The 21179-nt window shown below is 40.1% G+C and overlaps 1 protein-coding gene across 1 annotated transcript in view; it reads left to right on the forward strand.

Moving 5' to 3' along the window:
- The first annotated feature begins 14089 nt into the window (after positions 1 to 14089).
- Positions 14090 to 21179, forward strand: part of LOC102861316 (stromelysin-2-like) — a 22719-nt gene continuing 15629 nt past the window's right edge. Inside the window, exons 1-6 of the mRNA XM_006887351.1 lie at positions 14090 to 14191; positions 14601 to 14845; positions 14932 to 15080; positions 15206 to 15331; positions 20491 to 20655; positions 20838 to 20982. Of these exons, the coding sequence (XP_006887413.1) occupies positions 14090 to 14191; positions 14601 to 14845; positions 14932 to 15080; positions 15206 to 15331; positions 20491 to 20655; positions 20838 to 20982 (932 nt within the window). The remainder of the gene's footprint in view (positions 14192 to 14600; positions 14846 to 14931; positions 15081 to 15205; positions 15332 to 20490; positions 20656 to 20837; positions 20983 to 21179) is intronic.

Genomic DNA, 21179 nt, shown 5'->3' on the forward strand with positions numbered 1-21179 from the left:
TTAAGTATTGCCACCCGTGGTTTGAATTTGTTTTTAAACTCCTTCAGCTTAAGAAACGCTGAGCGAGTCTGGCCCTTTTGATTTTCTGACTCCAGCTCTCTGCACATTTCATTATAGTATCTTGCTTTGTCGTCCTGAGCTGCCTTTTGAGATTTTCTATTCAGCTCTTTTATTTCTTGATATTTTTTTTTCCTTTAGCTTTGGCTTCTCTGCACTCTAATACAATACTCAGAGTTTCATCTGACATCCATCTTGGTCTTTTTTTCTTCTTTAGCCTATGATAATAAAACCATCAAGTATCTATTCAATGACAGACACATAGACCATGATAACTGAATGGAAAACCCATTAGTAAATCTACCCATCTATGGAAACTTTGATGATTTAATTTAAAAATATGGAGAGGATGTCAGAAGACATTTCATCAAAGAAGAACTACAGATGAATAATGAACAGATGGATAAATGCTCTATATCATTACTCATTATATGGATGTAAATAAATACAAGGTAATTTATCACTTCACTGAAGCATTAAAATGTAGAGAGGTTCTCTCTCCCAAACTGTACTAGAAAGAATGAAAAATACTGCAATCACTGATCAAAATTCATAATTTGAATTTGAACTAATAATTACTTTAAAGATGAGAACGTGAAATATTGTTTGATCTACCATTGTCAATATTAACACATTCTTTTAATCAAGAATAGGCAGGATTTGGGCACATAGTGCACACCCATGGTCAATGTAGCAGTAATCACAATAAGAAAGAGATGGAGACAACATAAATGGATGAATAGACAATATGTGGCACATACATAGAATGAAATGCAATCTAGAACTACAGAATAATGGAAAATTCAAGAACATTCATGAAATAATGACTCTTGAGGACACCATACTGACTTGAAAAAGTCAATCATGAAAGGAGAGATAATATACATACCAACTATTACAAATAGTGCAGGACAGACTTATCCACATAAAGAAATGCTCTTACTATCACCAGAGATGGTATAGAATGGAATGACTGAGAAAGCCATTCACTAGACAATAAAATGCATTGTCGTCAAAGTGGCAACAAAACATAGCTTACCACCAGCAGGTTTTCTGATACTGTAAACAGCATAAGAGAGAATGGCCCATCTTTTTCTTGGAGTCACTAGTGACTCTGAACTGTCAGAAAGATGCTTCTTTTGGGGATACCAACATAATAAACACATATTATATTGAATGAATGGAAGGGAAATATCCATTAAGCATATGATCAGCACAATATTGCTGAAGAAAAACAAGATTTTTAAACAACAAAAAATGCAATAAATATGATTACATATCTGATCCTGCATTACCAGTTATTGTTGTTTTTATGTGTTGTTGAATTAGCTACAACTCCTAGCAATCCTACAAACAATAGCTGTGAAAACTGCCCTGTGTAAAGCCAGTCTCACTGTATTGGCACACCTGTCCCCACTACCACAGTCAATGTGTCAATCCTTGTGATCCAGAGGCTTCCTCCTGTGCTGACCCTTCAAACATTATGTCACCTCCAAGCACAGTAACTCCTAGCAACACGCCCAAAGTATGTGAGTTGGAATTTAAAAATCCTTGCCTCCAAGAGCAACCCTCTCCATGATAGACTTGTTTGTTCTCTTGGCAGTCTATAGTATGTTCAATTCCCTTCTCCAGCATCACAACTCAGAGGTCATCCAGGCTTCTTCTGCCATCCTGGACAATGGTCCAGCTCTCTGACGCATAGCAAGTAAGTGTGATAACCATGTCCTAAACCAGGTGCACCTTAATCTCTAGACTGACATCATTGCTCTTCAGTAATTGGTGAGGCCTCTAACAGCCTATTTTCCCAATGAAACTTGTATTTTGCCCCTGTCAGTGAATCACAGTTGAGGACTCATGTGCCTCCCCCTCTAAATCCCTCCCTTCCTGATGCTGGCCACCTGCTCAACTTCTCACAGCACCACCTTCCACACACCATTTCCACTGAAGAGAAGGAATCATATGTCCTCTATCCGGAGCCTCCACTCTTTCAACCCCTTTGCTGATGCAAGTAAGGATGATGACCTGCTTCCTGCTCGGACTGAGGATTATGTCCACATAAGGATTCAACAGAGAAATGTCAGGAAGGCCCTTACAACTGTCCAAGGGATCACTGATGATTACAATGAAAAGAAACTAGGGAAGGCATTCAAGAAGAACTGTTCCTGTAATGGTCCTGTCCTTGAGCATCCAGAGTATGGAGAAGTAATTCAGCTACAGGGCGACCAGCACAAGAACACATGCTAGTTCCTTGTAGAGACTGGACAGGCTAAGGACGACCAGCTGAAGGTACAAGGTTATTAAGGTTTGTGACTCCCTGAAGCTTAAGTGAGGATTTCCTGGCAATGAGAACAAAATCTCCCTTTTGTCCCTTGTCACAGTTTGAATACTGTAACCATTTGTGGTCTACTTTAACTTGGACTGGTGTTAACTACTTCATGCAATCATCTGAAAACAGCCATGCTGTCTAGTCTTGAAGTCTCCCAATTAAACAGAAGTCTAGCAGTAGGCACCTGACAGTGCCCAGCCTGAAGCAAAGCAATAAAGTGATATCTTAGCCAAAGTCAGGGCCCTAAGATCACAGATAGCTATGTCTGTGCCAAAGGCCCCTTGTCCCAAGAGGATGTGCACCTGAGCAGCCCTGGATGGAGCTGAGGAGAGGATGATAGGCTACTGCACCTTACAGAGGAAGCTATGGTATCAAAAGAAAGATCATTGCTGTCTGTCTTCAGCCCTACATGGGCAAAGTTTAGGAATGAAGTAATGGGTCATCTCACTTGCCACCAAGGTCTTTGTTCCTTCTGACCAGACATATCTTGAAGGTTTGTCTCCCCCAGAAAACACCAGGATGTGAGGACAACCTTAAACTTTAAAATTTTTTTTTTAATTTTATAATGGTGTGCTTACAACATTCATATAGATTGTTTTTCACACCAGATCTTTCCCATTTCCTTTACACACCTCTCCCTCTACCCATTAAATTTTGCAACCTTATGACTACCAACACACACACACACACACACGTTGAACCTCACCCCTATGCTATTACCCTCCCCTTCGCTTGGATCCTCATACACACTTTTACTAGTTATCTATTTCTACAATAATGGTCATATACTGTATTTGTTCTTATGGGATTGAGTTAGTTCATTTAGCATAATGCTCTCCAGACCCTCCCTAGTTAAGTAGTAATTTTAAAAATCATTGTTCCTGCATGCTGCATAGAGAATTAAACTTTTGACAAGGAAATAAATTTCCAACTGATGTATCAGTAATAGCTAGCTAAAGGGCTTGCAACTTAATAGCAACAGCTGCCCAATGCCACATAAAGTAACAACTGGTTCTCCCCTCCCCCTTCAGTTTTATTACGGTACAAAAAGTTACTTATTTTCAAGCTCTTATGTTACTGAAAGATCTTCTAGACCTCTCTCAAAAGTGTTCCATGTAGATACCTCCTAAAACAGAGAAGCCTCCAGAATATTAGGGACCTGATCTGGGTTTGCTGTGATGCTGAACTTTGTGCCATTGGGGTGTGAAATGCCATAAAGAAATGTCCAATGTGGATATTTGGTCAAGCTCACAGTTGTAAAACAGGTTTGGAAGCAGAAGCAGCATCTACTTTCTAAATCACCTGCCTATGAAAACTCTATGAACTTGGAGAAACGATGTTAGTTATACAAAGGCATTAGGTCTTTCGTTCATGGAGTTGCTATGAGTTGTGCTTGACTCGATGGCAATCAACAACAACACATAAACTCTTATTTAAATAAAACATGTTTTCTCGGGGGGGGGGGAAGGAATATGTCTTTTAATGTACAGACGGCTGGTGCTAAGAGTGACGGTTGTGGATCCAAGTAAGATAAAATTGGTAACAAACTCAGCCTTCTCTCTAGCTGTCAACATGCTGCCATTAACCCAGGGGTGAGAATCTTTTTCTTGATGATGAACTTCAAGATAATATTGAAGGTTGGAGTCCTTGATGCAGCAAATGCTTTCAGTCTTCCTCAGTTTTCAGCAAGTAAGGTAAAAAACATTATCTACAAGTATTGTCACCACTTAGGCTGACAGGCAAGATAAACAGGTATGGACAGGTGAAAAGAATTCCACCAGTGAGCATACAAAGCTTTGAGAGGTGTTTTTTTTGACATGCACATTGGACTGTTTGGTAATTATTTCCATCTATACAGTAGAGCAAATAGGGCAAGGTTAAGTAAACACCTTAAGTGCAACTAAACAACCTGAAAAAGGAGATGCTGCTCCTGGAAATTCAGAACCACAGTCTCAGAGAATATCAAGGTCAATTTGCATAAGTTAGTCCATAAAGATAATGTTCTACATTCCATTTTGGTGGATAACTTAGTGAGTTTAGTTTCTAAAATCTTGAAAGCAGCTTCTGAAAGCAGTGAAGACACTCAAAGATACACAGCAACAGTTAGTACTTCATGTCTCTTCACAAACCTATGAGTCATTAGTGCCTGGTCACCAACGCTTATAGCTCTAGAAGGGAGTATAACAGAAGGTCCCAGAAAGAGAAAGTGAGATATGTAATATTATGTTAATAACAAAAGAGAGAGAGATCGAGATCAGGCTTACTGGGTTGATAGAGGCTGATGGACTCTCCACCACCTACAAGACTTGGACCCCATGGCCTGGAACAAAGCTCCGCCTGAGGCCTAACACTAAGTCTGGAAAAGAACAAATCCATGCAGATGACACAACCCTGCTTACTTAAAATGAGGACATGAGGCATTTGTTGCAGAAGGTCAAGGACTGCAGCTTTCAAAGTGGATTAAAGCTCAATATCAAGAAAACAAAGATTCTTACCACTGGGCTGATTGGCAACATCATGATAGATGTTGAAGAGATTGAGATTGCTGACAGCTTCAGCTTGCTTGGCTCCACAATTAACAATCTTGGTACTAGCAGACAGGAAATAAAAAGACAAATTACATAAGGAAAATCTGCTGTCAGATACTCCTTCAGAGTACGGAAGAGCTATGATGTCAGTCTGGAGGCTAAGATGTGCCTGATCCAGACCATAGTCTTCATAATTAGTTGGTATGCATAAACAGCTGGGCAATTACTAAGGATGACAGAAAAAAGAATTGATGCCTTTGAGTTGTGGTTCTAGAGATTATTGAATATACCATGGACTGCTAGGAGAACAAACACGTTTGTTCTGGAGAGGGAGAAATCAGGCTGCTTACGGAGGCAAGAATTTTGAAACTCCATCTGACATACTTTAGACCTGTTTAAAAGAGAGACCAGTCCTTGGAAAGGGACATCATGCTTGGAAGGGTGGAGGAAAAGCACAAGAGAGGAAGACCCTAGATGAAATTGATTTACTCAGTGAGTGGGGTAATGAAGGTAGGTGTGTCAGAAACAATTATGTTGGCTCAAAATAGAACAGGGTTCAGAGCTATTGTACATAGAATTGCTATGATTAACAAGAGACTCAATGTCACACAACAACAACAACAACAACATCAACACCAAGGAGTGAATAATAACACCAGGGAGCTTGGTACTCATTCCTTAGAGAAATTAACAATATTGATGATTGCCTTTGAGTCGAGCATGACTCATAGCAACTCCACGAATAAAAGGCCTGAAGCCTCCCTACAAATATTGACATTTATTAAAGTTCATAAAGTTTCCTTAGGCATGTTATTTAGGAAGTGGTTATTGTTGTTATGTGCCATTGAGTCACCTTTGATGTATAGAGACCTTATGTACAGCAGCTTTGAACTCTTCCCTGTCCTGAGCCAGTCTCACTAATTCTGACACACCAGCCCTCATTACCCCAGTTACTGTGCCAATCCATCTCATCCAGGGTCTCCCTCTCCTGCGCTGTCTATCCACCCTTCCAAACGTGATGTCCTTCCCCAAAGACCAATCTCTCCTGGCCAAGTGTCCAAAGTAAGTGAGGCTGAGCTAAAAAACCCTAGCCTCCAAAGCTAGGATTTCATCCGCTCCAAAACAGACCTATTTGCTTTCTTGGTAGCCCATGGTATATTGAAAACTCTTTTCCAGGCATCGGAGGCATCTATTTTTCTTCTGTCATTGATTCGGTGACTGGGGTAATCGGGATGGGTGTGTCAGAGGCAGTACGGTTGGCGCAGGATAGAGCAGGGTTTAGGGCTGTTGTGCATAGGGTCGCTATGAGTCACAAATGACTCGACGGCACATAACAACAACAACCACATCCTTAATATTTATCTAACTCTCCAAAACATAACAAGTAATTGAGAAAACCACAGCCTGGATTAGGTGCACCTCTGTACCTAGACTGACATTGTTGCTTTTCAGCACTCTGCAGAGGTCCATAACAACAGATTTTTCCAATGCAATTCATCTCTTTATTTCCTGACTGCTGATGTTGAGTGCTGATTGTGGATCCGAGCAAGCTATAATTATTAACAACCTCAATCTCTTCTCCATCTATTATGGTGCTGCCAAATTGGTCCAGTGGTGAGAATCTTTGTCTTCTTGATGTTGAGCTTTTATCCACATTGAAGACTACAATCCATGACCTTTTGCAGCAAGTGCTTCATGTCTTCTCCAGTTTCAACCAGCAAGGTTGTGTTATCTGCATATCAGAGGTTGTTAATGAGGCTTCCTCCAATCTTGTTGTCACACTCCTTCTCATAAAGCCATGCTTCCTGTATGATCTGTCCCACATACAGATTAAAAAGATATGGGAACAAGATGCATCCCTGATGCACTCCTTTCCTGATTTTGAGCAATGCAGTGTTTCCTTGCTCTGCCCTGAGGACTGCTTATTAGTCCAAGTATAGATTTTGTATAAGCACAATCAAGTGTCTGAGATTCCCCTTTTTCCTCAAGGTGGTGGTTGTTGTTGTTGTGTGCCATCAAGCGCTTGCAACTCATAACAACCCTATGTACAAGAGCCCTAAATGCCTTTCTATCCTGTGCCAACCTCACCGTCTCAAACACACTCATTCCCACCACTCCACTCACAGAATTGATCCATCTCATCGAGGGTCTTCCTTTCCTGCACCGTCCCTCTACTCTCCCAAACATGATGTCACTCTCAAAGGGCCAGTCCCTCCTTGCAACATGCCCAAAGTTTGTCAGACAAAGCTTCAGAATCCTGACTCCAAGGAGCAGTCTCTCCAGGGCAAACCTGTTTGTTCTCCTAGCAGTCCATGGTATATTCAACACTCTTCTCCAGCACCACAGCTCCAAGGCATCAATTCTCTTTCTATCATCCCTCTTCATTGTACAACTCTCCAATTCATAGCACGTAATTGCGAAGACTATAGCCTGGATCAGGCACACCTTAGTCTCCAGCCTGACATCATTGTTCTTCAGTACTCTTGAGAAGTCCCTCACAGCTGACTTTCCTAATGCAATTCATCTCCTGATTTCCTGGCTGCTGTTACCAAGAGTGTTGCCTATGGAACCAAGTAAACTAAAACTGTTAACTATTTCAGTCTCCTCATCATCCATACTGATGCTGCCAATTGGCCCAGTGCTGACAATCTTTATTTTCTTGATGTTGAGCTTCAATCCGTATTGAAAACTGCATTATGATCTACACAGTCAAAAGTCTTTGCATAGTCATTGAAACACAGACATTCTTCTCTGGTACTCTCTGCTTTCTGCCAAGATCTATCTGACATTGGCAATAATGTCCCTAGTGCCACAACCTCCTCCAAACACAGCTTGTATTTCTGGTAGTTCTCTGTCAATGAATGTACTTTTCAAGTCTTTTCTGGATAATCTTCAGCAGCATTTTGCTAATGTGTGATATTAGTGGTATTATCTGATAATTCCCACACTCTGTTGGGTCACCTTTTTTTGGGAATGGGAACAAATACGTATCTCTTCCAGTCAGTTGGCCAAGTAGTTGTCCTCCAGATTTCTTGGCACAATTTGATGAGCATATGCAGGGCAGCATCTTTTATCTGAAATATGTCAATTGGTATTCCATCAATTCCTGCCACTTTATTTTTTGTCAAGTCCTTCAGAGCAGTCTGCACTTCCTCCTTTATCACCATTGCCTCATGATCATACATTGCTTCTTGAAATTCTTCTGTGTCAGCCAATTCTTTTTGGTACAGTGACTCTGTATACTCCTTCTATCTACTTTTAATGCTTCTTGAATCATTCAATTCTGTGCCCATAGCATCCTTAAGCTTTGCAATTTGTGGGTTCAATTTATTCTTTAGTTCTTTCAGCTTAAGGAATGCTGAGAAAGTTTGTCCCTTTTGATTTTCTGACTCCAACTCCTTGCACATTTCATTATAATATTTTGCTTTGTCTTCCCAAGTGGCCCTGTGAAATCTTCTATTCAATTCCTTAATTTCCTGTTTCTTGTTTTCTTCCCTTTGCTTTGGCTTCTTGGCACTCTAGTGCAATATTCAGAGTCTCTTCTGACATCCATTTTGGTCTTTTCTTCCATGGGAGAGAAAAAAAATTATTTATACACACACAGAGAGAGAGAGAGAGAGAGAGAGACAGAGAGAGAGAGATACAATACTGTCTGGGGAATGAAACTGATGGAGAAGAAAGGAAATCAGAAAACACAGAAACATAAAACAGCAGACTTAGGAAGAACATGGAAAGACTACTGTTGTATGATGAGGCTTGAAATCAAGAACTGGCCCGAGGTGCTGCTGTCTCCTGAGGTTCCAGTAGCCACTGCTCCTGCTCCCAGCTGCTTCAAGGCCAGGGCCAAAGTGGGTCACCAGTGGGAGATCACCACTCTATCAGTGGGAAAGTTCTGTGGGGCTCCAATTTCTGAGCCCTCAGGGGGCGATTTCTCCAACGCTTCACAACCCAGACTCTCCCCTGAGCAGCAGGCACTTTTGGGCAGTGATGGGAAGCCTTCCACAGAGAACAAGGCCGAGGACACCAGCTATGTGATCCGGCTAAGTGATAGCTGCTTGGTTCTCTGAAAGGCTGTCTAGTCTGAAGACACTGCAGCTCTGTCCTGGGAGGTGCCAGAGGCTTCATAGAGAAGGTAGAGCAAAGGCACAGCACAGCCTGGAGGTGGGACCACCACCCAGTGAAGAGGCAGACCAGGTGGTAGGCACTGTGCCCAAGAGCAGAGCAAGAGCCTTGGTAGCCCCCACTGCCCCATCCTCCCCAGCAGGATGCTCTGAGCCCTGTCCTGGTCAGCCCCTTGGAGCCTGTACATCAGGAGCTCAACTTCAGTGGAAGGGAGGGCACCCCTGGCCTCATTCCTCCTTTGGTACAGACCCCCAAGGCAGTCATGCCTCTCCCTCCTCTTCCAGGAGGTCCTGTAAAGAGGTGAGACACCCTAAAGCCCTGGGCTGGGGGCTGCATTCTTGGGTTTTAATCCTGGGCAAGACCCTGGTCTTTGTGCGGTGGTGAAGTGGGGGAGAGGACATCTCAGGACCCTGGGCCTCAGCAGCTCCCTGAAGGTTCTAGGGTGGGTCCAGTGTGGGGACAAGCTGACCCTCTTCCATTCCCTTCCATTAGTAGCTTTATCTGGCCCCATTGTTTTTAATGCAAATGGAAAAGGAGACTAGGCAAGGCCATGGGGCAGGAACTTGTCTGCCCAGCTGCCCCCTCCCAAGATAGTAGGAGCTTCGGGAGGGGTTGATGGGGTTGTGGCCTCCATGGTTCCTGCGTCACTGTGTAAGTGCATCTATCCACCATATTTGGGCAGCGCAGGCGATTGCCCAGTCCAGCACCCACCTCCTCCCTCCACATTGTTGTTGTTGTTATGTGCCTTCGAGTCCCTTGCAACTCATAGTGACCCTATGTACAACAGCCCTAAACCCTGCTCTATCTTGTGCCAATCGCACTGCCTCTTACACACCCATCCCGATTACCCCAGTCACTGAATCAATCCACCTCATACAGGGTCTTCCCCTTCTGCGCTGTCCCTCCACCTTCCCAAGCATGATGTCCCTCTTCAAGGACCTCTTCCTCCTTACAACATGGACAAAGGATGTAAGACGAAGCCTCAGAATCCTTGCCTCCCAGGAGCAGCCTGGGTGTAACCCTCTCTAGGGTGAATCTGTTTTCTTGGCAGCCCAGGGTACATTCAATACTCTTCTTCAGCACCACAACTCAAAGGCATCAATTCTCCTTCTATCCTCCTTATTATTATCCAACTCTCTGATGGATAGCAAGTGATTTCAAAGACTATAGCCTGTATCAGACACACTTTAGTCTCCAGAGTGACACCATTGCTCTTCAGTACCCCAGAGAGGTCCCTAACAGCAGACTTTTCCATCGCAATATGCTTTTTATTTCCTGGCTACTGGTGCCAAGAGTGTTGACCGTGGAGCCTAGCAGACTAAAGTTGTTAACAATCTCAATCTCTTCACCATCCATCCTGATGCTGCCAATTGGTCCAGTGGTGAGAATCTTTGTTTTCTTGACATTGAGCTTCAATCCATACTGAAGGCTGCAGTCCCTGACCCTCTGTAGCAGGTGTTTTAGGTCCTCCTCAGTTTCAGTAAGCAGGGTTGTGTCATCTGCATAACGCAGATTGTTGATAGATCTTCCACCAATCCTGATGCCACTCTTCTCCTCATAGAGCCCAGCCTCTCTGATAATGTGTTCTGCATACAGGTTGAAAAGGTATGGAGATAGGACACATCCCTGATGTACACCCTTCCCAATTTTGAACCATGCAGTGTTTCCTTGCTCTGTTCTGATGACTGCCTCTTGGTCCAAGTATAGGTTTCACATTAGCACGATCAAGTGTTCTGGGATTCTCATTCTTCTCAGAGTCAGCCACAGTTTTTTATGATCCACACAGTCAAACACCTTTGCATAATCAATGAAACATGGATGGACATTCTTCTGGTATTCCCTGCTTTCAGCCAAGATCCATCTAACATTAGCTACAATATCCCTAGTACAATGACCCCTTCTAAACCCAGCCTGGACTTCTGGCAGTTCTCTGCTGATGTGCTGTTCCAGTCGTTTTTGGATAATCTTCAGTAGAATCTTGCTTGCGTGTGAAATCAATGATATTGTTCTATAGTTTCCACACTCTGTTGGGTCACCCTTCTTTGGAATGGGAACAAATATAGATCTCTTCCATTTAATCATGTGGTATCAGGCAACACGGGCCCACTGCTTTCACCCCATTTCTCCTATTTATTGAGACTTTGCTTTTGTCCTGTCCTCACATCCCATCCATTTGAGTAATAAAGAGAGGAGGGGGGAAGAGGAAGTTATGAAACAAGGAGAAAATATTCCTCTGGATATTGGCTAGGGATAGGCTTTAAAATAATTAAACTAACAATGTAAATAATTAAATGAAATTAATAATAATACTTTAGTAATAAAAAATAAACAAATACTAAATTTCATTTCATCATAAATAAATTTGGAAGCAGAAGTGGTTTCCACTTCCTAAACAGGATGCCTCTGTAAACTCTATGAACTTTGATGAATGACGATAGTTGTAGAGGGGCTTCAGGTCTTTTGTTCATAGGGTCGCTATGAGTCATGCTTGACTTGAGGACAATCAACAACCACCACCACCACCCTCTCACCACTTTTATTTTACCTTTGTTCTATGAAATCTGGAGGAAGAATGTTAAAATTCATTATCTACCCCAACAATTTAGACTCAAGCCTGACCATGTCTTGATAAGGTCTGACCATAAGGGGCCTAGATGACCAGATCCTGATAAAGCCCTGGGCTGTTCATATCCTGACAGGAGCTCGGCTCCCAACTTCCTGTACAAACTACCATCCATCCCATCTCAATCTCATTAACAGCCCCTAAAAAAAGAAAGCTTTTGTCTGCCTGTAGGTCATTCTGAACTTTTTTCTTTTTCCTAAAATTCTTCAAGTCTTTTTTAGAAAATATGAAATAAAGAAAGTGAAAAACAAACATACATTGAAGGTAAATAGAATTAGCATTGACACACCATGGATCGCCAAGAAAACAAGCAGGCCTGTTTTGGCGAGAGTGAAACCAAGATTCTCCTTGGAGGCAAGGATTTGGAAGCTCCATCTCACATTCTTTGGGCATGTGTCCAGGAGGGGCTAGTCCTTGGAGAAGGATTATGCTCTTTGGAAGTGTAGATGGATGATACAGGAGAGGAAGACCCTGGATGAGATGGATGATGGGATTAGGTATGTCAGAGTCAAGATTGGACAGGCTTCAGAGCTGTTGTACACAGAGTTGCTATGAGTCACAGGTGACTCGAGGTCACATAACAACAACAAGCAAGGTACTCCTGAGAGCTGGGTAATGAATAAATATGGCAGAAGGAGTCGTGATTTCAACTGTAGTGTTGGAGAAAAGTACTGAATAGCCCATGGATTTCAAAAAGAAAAAACACAACCAGATATGTCTTGGAGAAAGTTCTGCCAGAGTGCTCCTTTGAGGCAAAGTTGATAAAGCTTCATCTCATATAATACTTTGGGGATGAGGCCAAAAAAGACTATTCCTTGTAGAATGACGTCATGAAAGAAGGGTGGAGAATCAGCAATAAAGAGGATGATCCTTAACCATGAAGATTAACACAGTGGCTACAGCCATTAATAGGCTCTAGTATATCAGAGATTGTGAGGATGGCAAATGACAGGACAGTGTCACATCTGTTATTCACAGGGACTGTGTAAGTCATACTCAACTAAACCCCACTAACATTGAGTAGGAACTGACTCAAGGCTGACCCTCCTGCAGGTTTTTAAAGGCTGTAATTCACAAAGGACAAAATTGTCAGTCTTTCTCCTGCTGAGGCACAGATGAATTAGAATGATCATAAAAGGGCCAGTTTTGGGTTATCAGAATAACTCCCTAAGAAACACAGCCCCAGAGCTGAATGAGTTTATATCCACTTCATTTATATAGATGAAAGGAATGAATGACTTTCAAATATCATATATTTGTGAAAGCTATTTAGCTGACTTTGAGTCCTGATTGTAAAGCCCCAACCCTTTGATTTTCAAACTGACATCCCTTCTCCTCCATACTGTATAGCAAATCTTTGGCCACAGGTTGATATGCCTGGATCAGCGATCAATTCTGGCATAAGATTTTGGTTTTGGTTTTGTTTATGTCATTCAGTCAACTGAAACTCATGACTACCGTATAAGTAACAGATCTGAACCTTACCTTTTCTTGAGCCATCTTCACATTTATCTGACCTTTACCAGCATGGTGTCTTTTTTCTGAGGACTGGCCCCTCTGGACAAAATCCTCAAAGTGTATGGAACAAAGTTTCTTTATTCTTTCCTCTAAGGAGTACACACCTGGTTACACTTCCTCCAAGATAGACTAGTTTGATAATACTTCTGTCATTCTTATTCATTGCGCATTTTTCAGATGTGTAAAAGTAATGAAGGAGAAGTCTTCAAATTCCTGAAGACCACGTTCTAGCCAGTCAACCTCAAGTGGTGTGGAGATAGTGTGCGCTGCTCAGGGGAATATTCCTACACACTCTTATTCTGTCTTCAAAGTATGTATCTCAGATACAATAAAGTTGTATCTGACTGCAGAAACTCTCCAGAGTCCACGAGAATTTGAAATTATTTCCTGTATTTTCACTTTTTGGATCAGGATTTTTTTTTTTTTAATCTTACATCAAAATGTTCAGTATTAATAGCTGGGCCCCAGGGAGTTCTGATCTGATGGCAAAAGAGACAGTTGTACCTCAGGGACACATTCTACTTCTAACTGTCCTTTTTTGGTCTATACTGGAAGGTCTGATGTTTCAACGTTTACCAGACTTGTCAACTTCCTCTAAATAAACACACAAATATAAATTATTTTACCCTCTTTATAAATATGAAAATCACTTCTTAGAGATTCTCTTGTACAAATTGAGAAGGTCAAAGGAAATTATTGATGAATTTTGTGTCATTTTCACATTGAATTTTGGTCAATATTCTTGATGTCACTAAGATACAAAATAGCAGCAGCAAACAGATGTACTCAAACATGAGTCACCAAATACACATCATTATCTAAGTATTGTCATTCTATATAAGTCCTGTCACTAGAAAGTAGAGAGAAAAAGGCAATAGATAGAGAAGGTGGCTTCTTTTAATGCAGACAATGGCAATGAAGAATCTTATGATCTGTGTGCTATTATGTCTACCTGCTTGCTTGGCTTACCCACTGGACAAGACAGTGAAGGAAGAACCAAATATCGACATTCTCAAGGTAATTAATGATAGAAACTACGACAACTATGTCCAGCCCAAGTGGAGAAGTAAATGTGCTTTCCAAGACAAAGTAAGAGTATTTTGAGTTTAGAATCTATTATGTTGGGATAATTTAAGATCAAGTAATATTAAAGTACTAGAAGTAGCAAGATTTTTCCCATCTTAACAGACAAGGATAAAGAAAACCAGGAAGAAGATGTAATTTCTCAAGGTGATTATAAAATCACCTACCAACAATCACACCACCACGAAGATACAATAATGAAAACAGAAGTCAATGAAATATCAGGTTAAGTGTATTATTTACTTTTACTTCAACTAGGGAGTAATTAAAGCTTAATATGAAATTGGAGCAACTCTAGACAGTTATAAAAATCACTTGAAAATTGTTTTTTTTATTCTATTAGAAATATCTTGGAAATGATTATAATCTTGGAAACGATATGAAACAATTTGTGAGAAGAAATGAAAGCAGTGCTGTAGTTAAAAAAAATCAGGAATTGCACAGGTCCCCTGGGTTGAAGGTAATGGAGAAGCCGGACTCTGGCATCCTAGATGTGAAGGATAAGCCCATTTGTGGATTCCCCGTGGTTGGTCACATCTCTAGATTATGTCGCTCACGCAAGTGGAGGAAAACTAACCTTACTTACAGGTAAGGGCTCCACAGATGTCCTTACAAATGGTAAAATATTAACTTTACTGTCACAGAAGAATATGTGTGCTCTTTTTCTTTTACAGAATTGTGAATTACATACCAAAGTTGTCAAGAAATGCTACTGACTTTGCCATTGAGAGAGCTCTGAAACTCTGGGAGAAGGTGACTCCTCTCACGTTCTACAGGCTTTATGATGGAGAGGCTGACATGATGATTTCTTTTATGAGTAGAGGTAAAAAAATTAATAATTAAAATTACTTTAAAACTATATAAACACATTGAGCAGATATTCTTTTATTAGAAAACACTAAAAAGAAATTCCAATTTCTCTTTTTTCCAATTTTTTTTTCCTGTTAGACCATAAAGACTATGAATCGTTTAATGTATCAGCATCTACTCTGGCTCATGCCTTCCCACCCGGACCAGGGTTAAATGGAGACATTCATTTCTATGATGACATACAATGGACAGAGGATTATTCAGGTGAGTCCTAAATCTCTCGGGGTGATTTCACAAATGATCCTCAGCTCTGACCAGAAAGAATTTAAATGACCAAAATGAGTAGTAAAAAAACATGTGTTATGTAACTGTATGATACTTGTTATTATTTGAGTAGAAATCTGAAGCATTCTTTGTTCCAATACCTAAAGAAGAATTTTATAAAATGTCTATGGTTATTCTGTTTCCTGCATATTATTTCTGGCATAATATGCACCATTCATATTTATTCCAATAATGGAGTTCTGATGGTCTAATATTCCAGCTGTTGCATTGACAGTCAAAGGTCCTCCATTTGAGTCCACCAGCTGCTCAGTGGGAGAAAAATAGATCAACTACAAGTCACTCTGAGTATACAAACACTTATTACCATCAAGTTAAAATCCATTCATAGCTGACCCTCCTGCATGTGTTATATCTACATATCTATAGCTGTATATATAATGAATTTTGTATGCAAAGTCCATAAATTAAAACTAATTGTATATTATCATATATATGCATACATAAAAATAACTTTTTCAAGTTATTTCTAAAGTTTATTAACATTTTGTTGAGACAGGAGTTACTTCTGAGATTGGATGAAATATTTACCATTGTTATAAAGATTTCACACATAATGCTTTTATTGAATGGAATGAGTTATCTGAACAACTCTTTTTAGCACAGTTGCTTGGAGTCTTGTTTAAATAAATTCTACTACTAATTTCAATAAGACCTTCTTTATAATATAAAAATAAGTTGAATTCAGCTATCTTTATTTTTCTGAAAACAGATATGAGTCACATACCTATTTTATGTGTACATCCAATTGTACCTTCTACAGAGAGATTTTTGGCTACCAAAAATATTTCATTATGAGGAAGAGTAGATAGAACCACTCAGGTTATATGTTTATTCGAAACAACAGCTTTGTAACTAATATATAATAGCCTGTGAGTCACTGTATAACTGTTGGTCTCTATGCATCTGAAGCACAAGAGTAAAGAAAGTCAAAGACTCAAAGCAGAATCCAGTCTACAAAACAAATAGTTGACATAAGCCATGGCCTTATATACTCTAAGAGCAAAAGAGCTAGATGATGCCCACTACCACTGCTGACCACTGTACATAGAACAAAATAGAAGGAGCCTGAGATAATGAGAGGAGAGTGTAAATGGAACCTTAAATCCCTAAAAACAAAGAAAACCCTAAATAACAAACAGAGAAATAGACTTACTGGCTTGTTGAGGGCAGGACTGCAAGAGTTCCTGAAACCATTGCCTTGAGAAATTCTTCAGACTTTGAACTAAAATCAACTCCTATGGTCACCTTATAGATAACAGGCTATAATTGAGGTTTAGCATTGAATTAGAACTAAGGTATCGCTGATGCTCCAGGAGGTTTTCAGAGGCAGAAAATCACAAGAGAAGAGATTGCCCATCCTTCTGCAGAGCAGCTGGTGGATTCCAACCATGTGTCTGAGATTACAGCAAAGCTCCTCACCGGAACTGAACTACAAAATAATATATATCAACTACGAGTACAATTGTCCTAAAAAAATTACCTACATGACTAAAGGAGGCTCTGGTGGCCTAGTGGTAAGGAGCTGTGCTTCAATCCCAAAGGCATGTGATTTGAAACCACCAGTTTCTTCAAGGGAGAAGGATGTGCAAACTCTTCCTGTGCCCCTGAAAACCTGCTGAAGGGTCAGCTATGGGTCAGTTCTGACACAAGAGTACACAATAGTAACAACGTATGGATAAAATGATCAACAAATAATTTAAAACTAATATCAGGCTGTAATGATACAGGAAAGCTAGATTAATGGAAATTAAACCATCATAATAGAAATAATGAGAATATTTGTGAATTGTTCATATTATAACCATTGTACTACACAATTTGGGTATAATTTGCTGAATAGAACCTGGAATGCTGTGAAAATATTTATGATAAGCAGGGGGAAATGTGTTTTTAAAATGGTTTGAGGAATAACACTAATATTATAGGATTAATGTCAGTTGAATTTGTCATGAATTGTTGTGATGGTTAGTTGCTGTCGGATCGAGTATAACTGATAGAGATCCTGTAAACAACAGATGTGAGTCTAGTCCTATTCTGTCCCTTACCCTGTCTGACATACTAGAGTCAATTGCAGCAAACACTGTGTCAATCCACTTGGTCGAGGGTCTTTCTCTCCCTCGCCAACTCTCTGCCTTTACAAACATCATGTCACTATTCCAGGAATCTTCCCTCCTAGAAATAGGCCTGAAGTATGTGGGGTGAAACTTTACAATCTTTGCCTCCAAAGAACACTGTCTGCATCCTCTCCAAGACATATCTGTTTATTTCAGCAGTCAATCGGATGTTCAGGAATCTTCTTCAACTCTACAGCTTATTTTTTTCTTCAGTCATCTTTATTCATTGTCTAGATCTCAGATGCATAGCAAGTGGTCAAATAGAACATGACCTGAATCAGATGTACCTTAATCCTCAAACTGACATCATTACTTGTCAACAATTTGGAGAGGCCCCTAACTACAGACTTTTACAGTTCAATGCATCTCCTGATTTCCTGACTGCTGGTACCAAGGGTGTTGACTGTAGATTCAAATTAGATGATGTTGTTGACAGTTTCAATCTTTTCTCCATCTATAATGATGTTACCTATCAATCCAGTATAATTTTTTTTTCTTTACATTGAAAGGAGACAGAATACATCTCTGACGACCGCCCTTCTTGATTTTGAACCGTGTAGTGTCTCCTTGCTCTGTTCTGATGACTGCCTCTTTGTCCAAGTATAGGTTTTGGGTTGGCACAATCAAATGTTATGGGATTCCCATTCTTCTCAGAGTCAGCCACAGCTTATTGTGATCCACACAGTCAAAAGCCTTTGCATAGTCAATGAAGCACAGATAAACATTCTTCTGGTATTCTTTGCTTGATGACAAGATCCATCTGACATTAGTTATAATATCCCTAGTACCACAACCTCTTATAAATCCAGCCTGCACACCTGGCAGTTCTCTATTGACATATTGTTCCAAAGGTTTTTGGGTAATTTTCAGCAGAATCTTGCTTGCATGTGATATTAATGATATTGTTCGATAATTTCCACCCTCTGTTGGGTCACCTTTCTTTGGAATGGGAATAAATATTGATCTTTTGTATACTGTATTCTGTCTCCATACCTTTTCAATCTGTTTGCAGAACAGATTATCCGAGAGCCTGGGCTATATGAAGAGGAATGTTGCATCAGGATTGGTGGAAGAATCATCAACAACTGCGTTATGCAGATGACACAACCCTGCTTCCTGAAACTGAGGAGGACCTGAAGTGCTTGCTGCAGAAGATCAAGGACTGCAGCCTCCTATATGGACTGAAGCTCAATATCAAGAAAACAAAGATTCTCTCCATTGGGCCAATTGGCAGCATCAGTATGGATGGATGGATTACATTGAAATGAAATGCATTGTGAAGTCTTTATTCTTTGATCTTCTGCTTCAAGTCCTCCTCACTTTCAGCAAAGCAAGGCTTGTGTCATCTGAATAATGCAGGTTATTAATGAGTCTCTCTCTGATCCTGATGCTACAATATTTTTCAGAGTACAGCTTCGAGAATAATTTGCACAGCATAGATTTATGATGTATGAAAAGAGAAAACAACCGTTCCTAATTTTATACTGTTTAGTGTCCCTTGCTCCACATACACAATAGCCTTTTGATCTAGGTATAGGTTATGCATGACCCCAATTAGGAGTTATGGGATTGCCATCCTTTCAATGTGAGCCACAACTTGCTATGATCCACATAGTCAAAAGCCTTTGTGTAATCAATGAGTCAGGAGTAGATGTTCTGGTTACTTTCAGCTAGGATCAATCTGACATCAGCAATGATGTCTCTGATGGCATGGTCTCTTCTTAATCCTACTTGAACTTCTGAAAATTCCATATCTATATCTTTTATAGCCCTCTTAGAATTGCCTTCAGCAAAATTTTGTTTGCATGTGAAATTGGTGATATTGTTCCATAATTTCCACATCCATTTAGATCACCTTTCCTGGGAATGGGAACAAATATATTGTTATTTTTTGTCATAGCCTTCAATGCTGCTTCTACTTCCTCCTTCATTACTATTAGCTCCTACTCACATGGTATATCTTGTAATATTTATTGTCCATCAGTTCTTTTTGGTCCAGTGATTCCATGTATTCTTTTGATACTTCCCAATTCTAGTTGTCACAGGATAGAGAAAAGTTCAGAACTGTTATACATAGGGTCACTATGAGTCACAAGTGACAGGACAGCATATAACAACAACAACAACAACAAGTTATTCAACACATTTCTCGTAGCATCTTTCAATATTGTGATTGAGGTGTAATTCGTTTTTCTGTTCTCTCACCTTGAGAAATGCAGAGTGAGTTCTTCCCTTTTAATTCTCCAATTCTAGCTCTCTGTACATTTCATTGTAATCCTTATAATTGTTAACAATATGTTTGAAGCATTAAACAGCAATGATTGAAGACCAGATGAGTTGTGGGATGATTGTCAAGAATATCATTCATTAAGAGAGAAAAAGGTCATTACAAAGACAGACGAGAAAGAAGAAACCAAAATGGATGTCAGAAGAGACTCTAAATTTCACTAACATGTTGAAAAGCCAAAACAAAGGGAAAGTAAGCTCAATATAAGAGATGAACAGATGATTTCAAAGGGTAGCTTGAGCAGACAAAGCAAAGTATTATAATGAAATGTGCAGAGAGCTGGAATTGGAATTGTCATGAGTATATATTAAAAACTTGAAAGATGCCTAACTTATTAGAGACCGAAGGGGCTATCTTTATTGACATTCTATTAGTCTTAGACTCTCCAAAGTTATCTTTTAGAAACTATGTTTATCACAGTCAATGCAGGAAAAGTGACCTGACTTTCAAAATAGAAGAGAGGACTAGGGAAGGATCTGTCTTAGACATTGTCTTCAAGTCAACCTTGAAAACATATTTCAATGAAGTATGTATGCCAATCAGTGAATGACTCCACAATTAAGAAGTCACTGTGTTATTCCAGGGGTGGCTTGCTAGACAGGTATGCATTATGTACATGCATTGATGAGCATTGATGAACTATTTAAGTAGCTGATTGTTTATGATTTTTTACATAGGGGCCAATTTTCTCTTTGCGGCTGCTCATGAAATTGGTCATGCCCTGGGTCTCTCTCATTCAAACAACCCTGAAGCTTTGATGTACAAATCATACAAGAAATCCAGAGGCAAATCCCAGTTGCGTCTTTCTCAAGATGATGTGAATAGAATTCACTTTCTCTATGGTGAGTTATATTAGAAAAATAAGACATGTAATGTCCAAAAAAAAAACATTACAAGGGCGATCTTCAGCATTGTAATTGTGGGGACTTAAAACACTACCTGAAGTTTCATCTTGAAAAGCATAGCAATTAACATAGCATGTCATTTACTTTAAGATTTATTTCCCTACATCTGTTCTCTTTAGGACCTCCATCTTCCTCCTCTAATAAAACCACGGTGCCCACAGAAGACATTCCCACACAATCTCAGCCACCAGCCAAGTGTGACCCTGACTTGTCATTTGATGCAGTGACTACTCTGAGAGGGGAAATTATCTTCTTTAAAGACAGGTGAGATTGGAACATTGGGATCCTCCCCACTCCACCTTATCCGTTGTGTGCAGAGATGTACTGTGAACCCAAAGTCCATAAACTACCAGTAGCTCCCAGGGAGAAAGATGGGAAGTTTCTCCTATTGACACCTTGGAAACTCAGTTGGACAGTTAACTCTGTGTTGGTTCTGACTCGACAGCAATGAATTGACTTGT

This window comes from Elephantulus edwardii, unplaced genomic scaffold, assembly GCF_000299155.1.
Source record: "Elephantulus edwardii isolate Elephantulus edwardi_28Jun2011 unplaced genomic scaffold, EleEdw1.0 scaffold00056, whole genome shotgun sequence".
NCBI classification, from domain to species: Eukaryota; Metazoa; Chordata; class Mammalia; order Macroscelidea; family Macroscelididae; genus Elephantulus; species Elephantulus edwardii.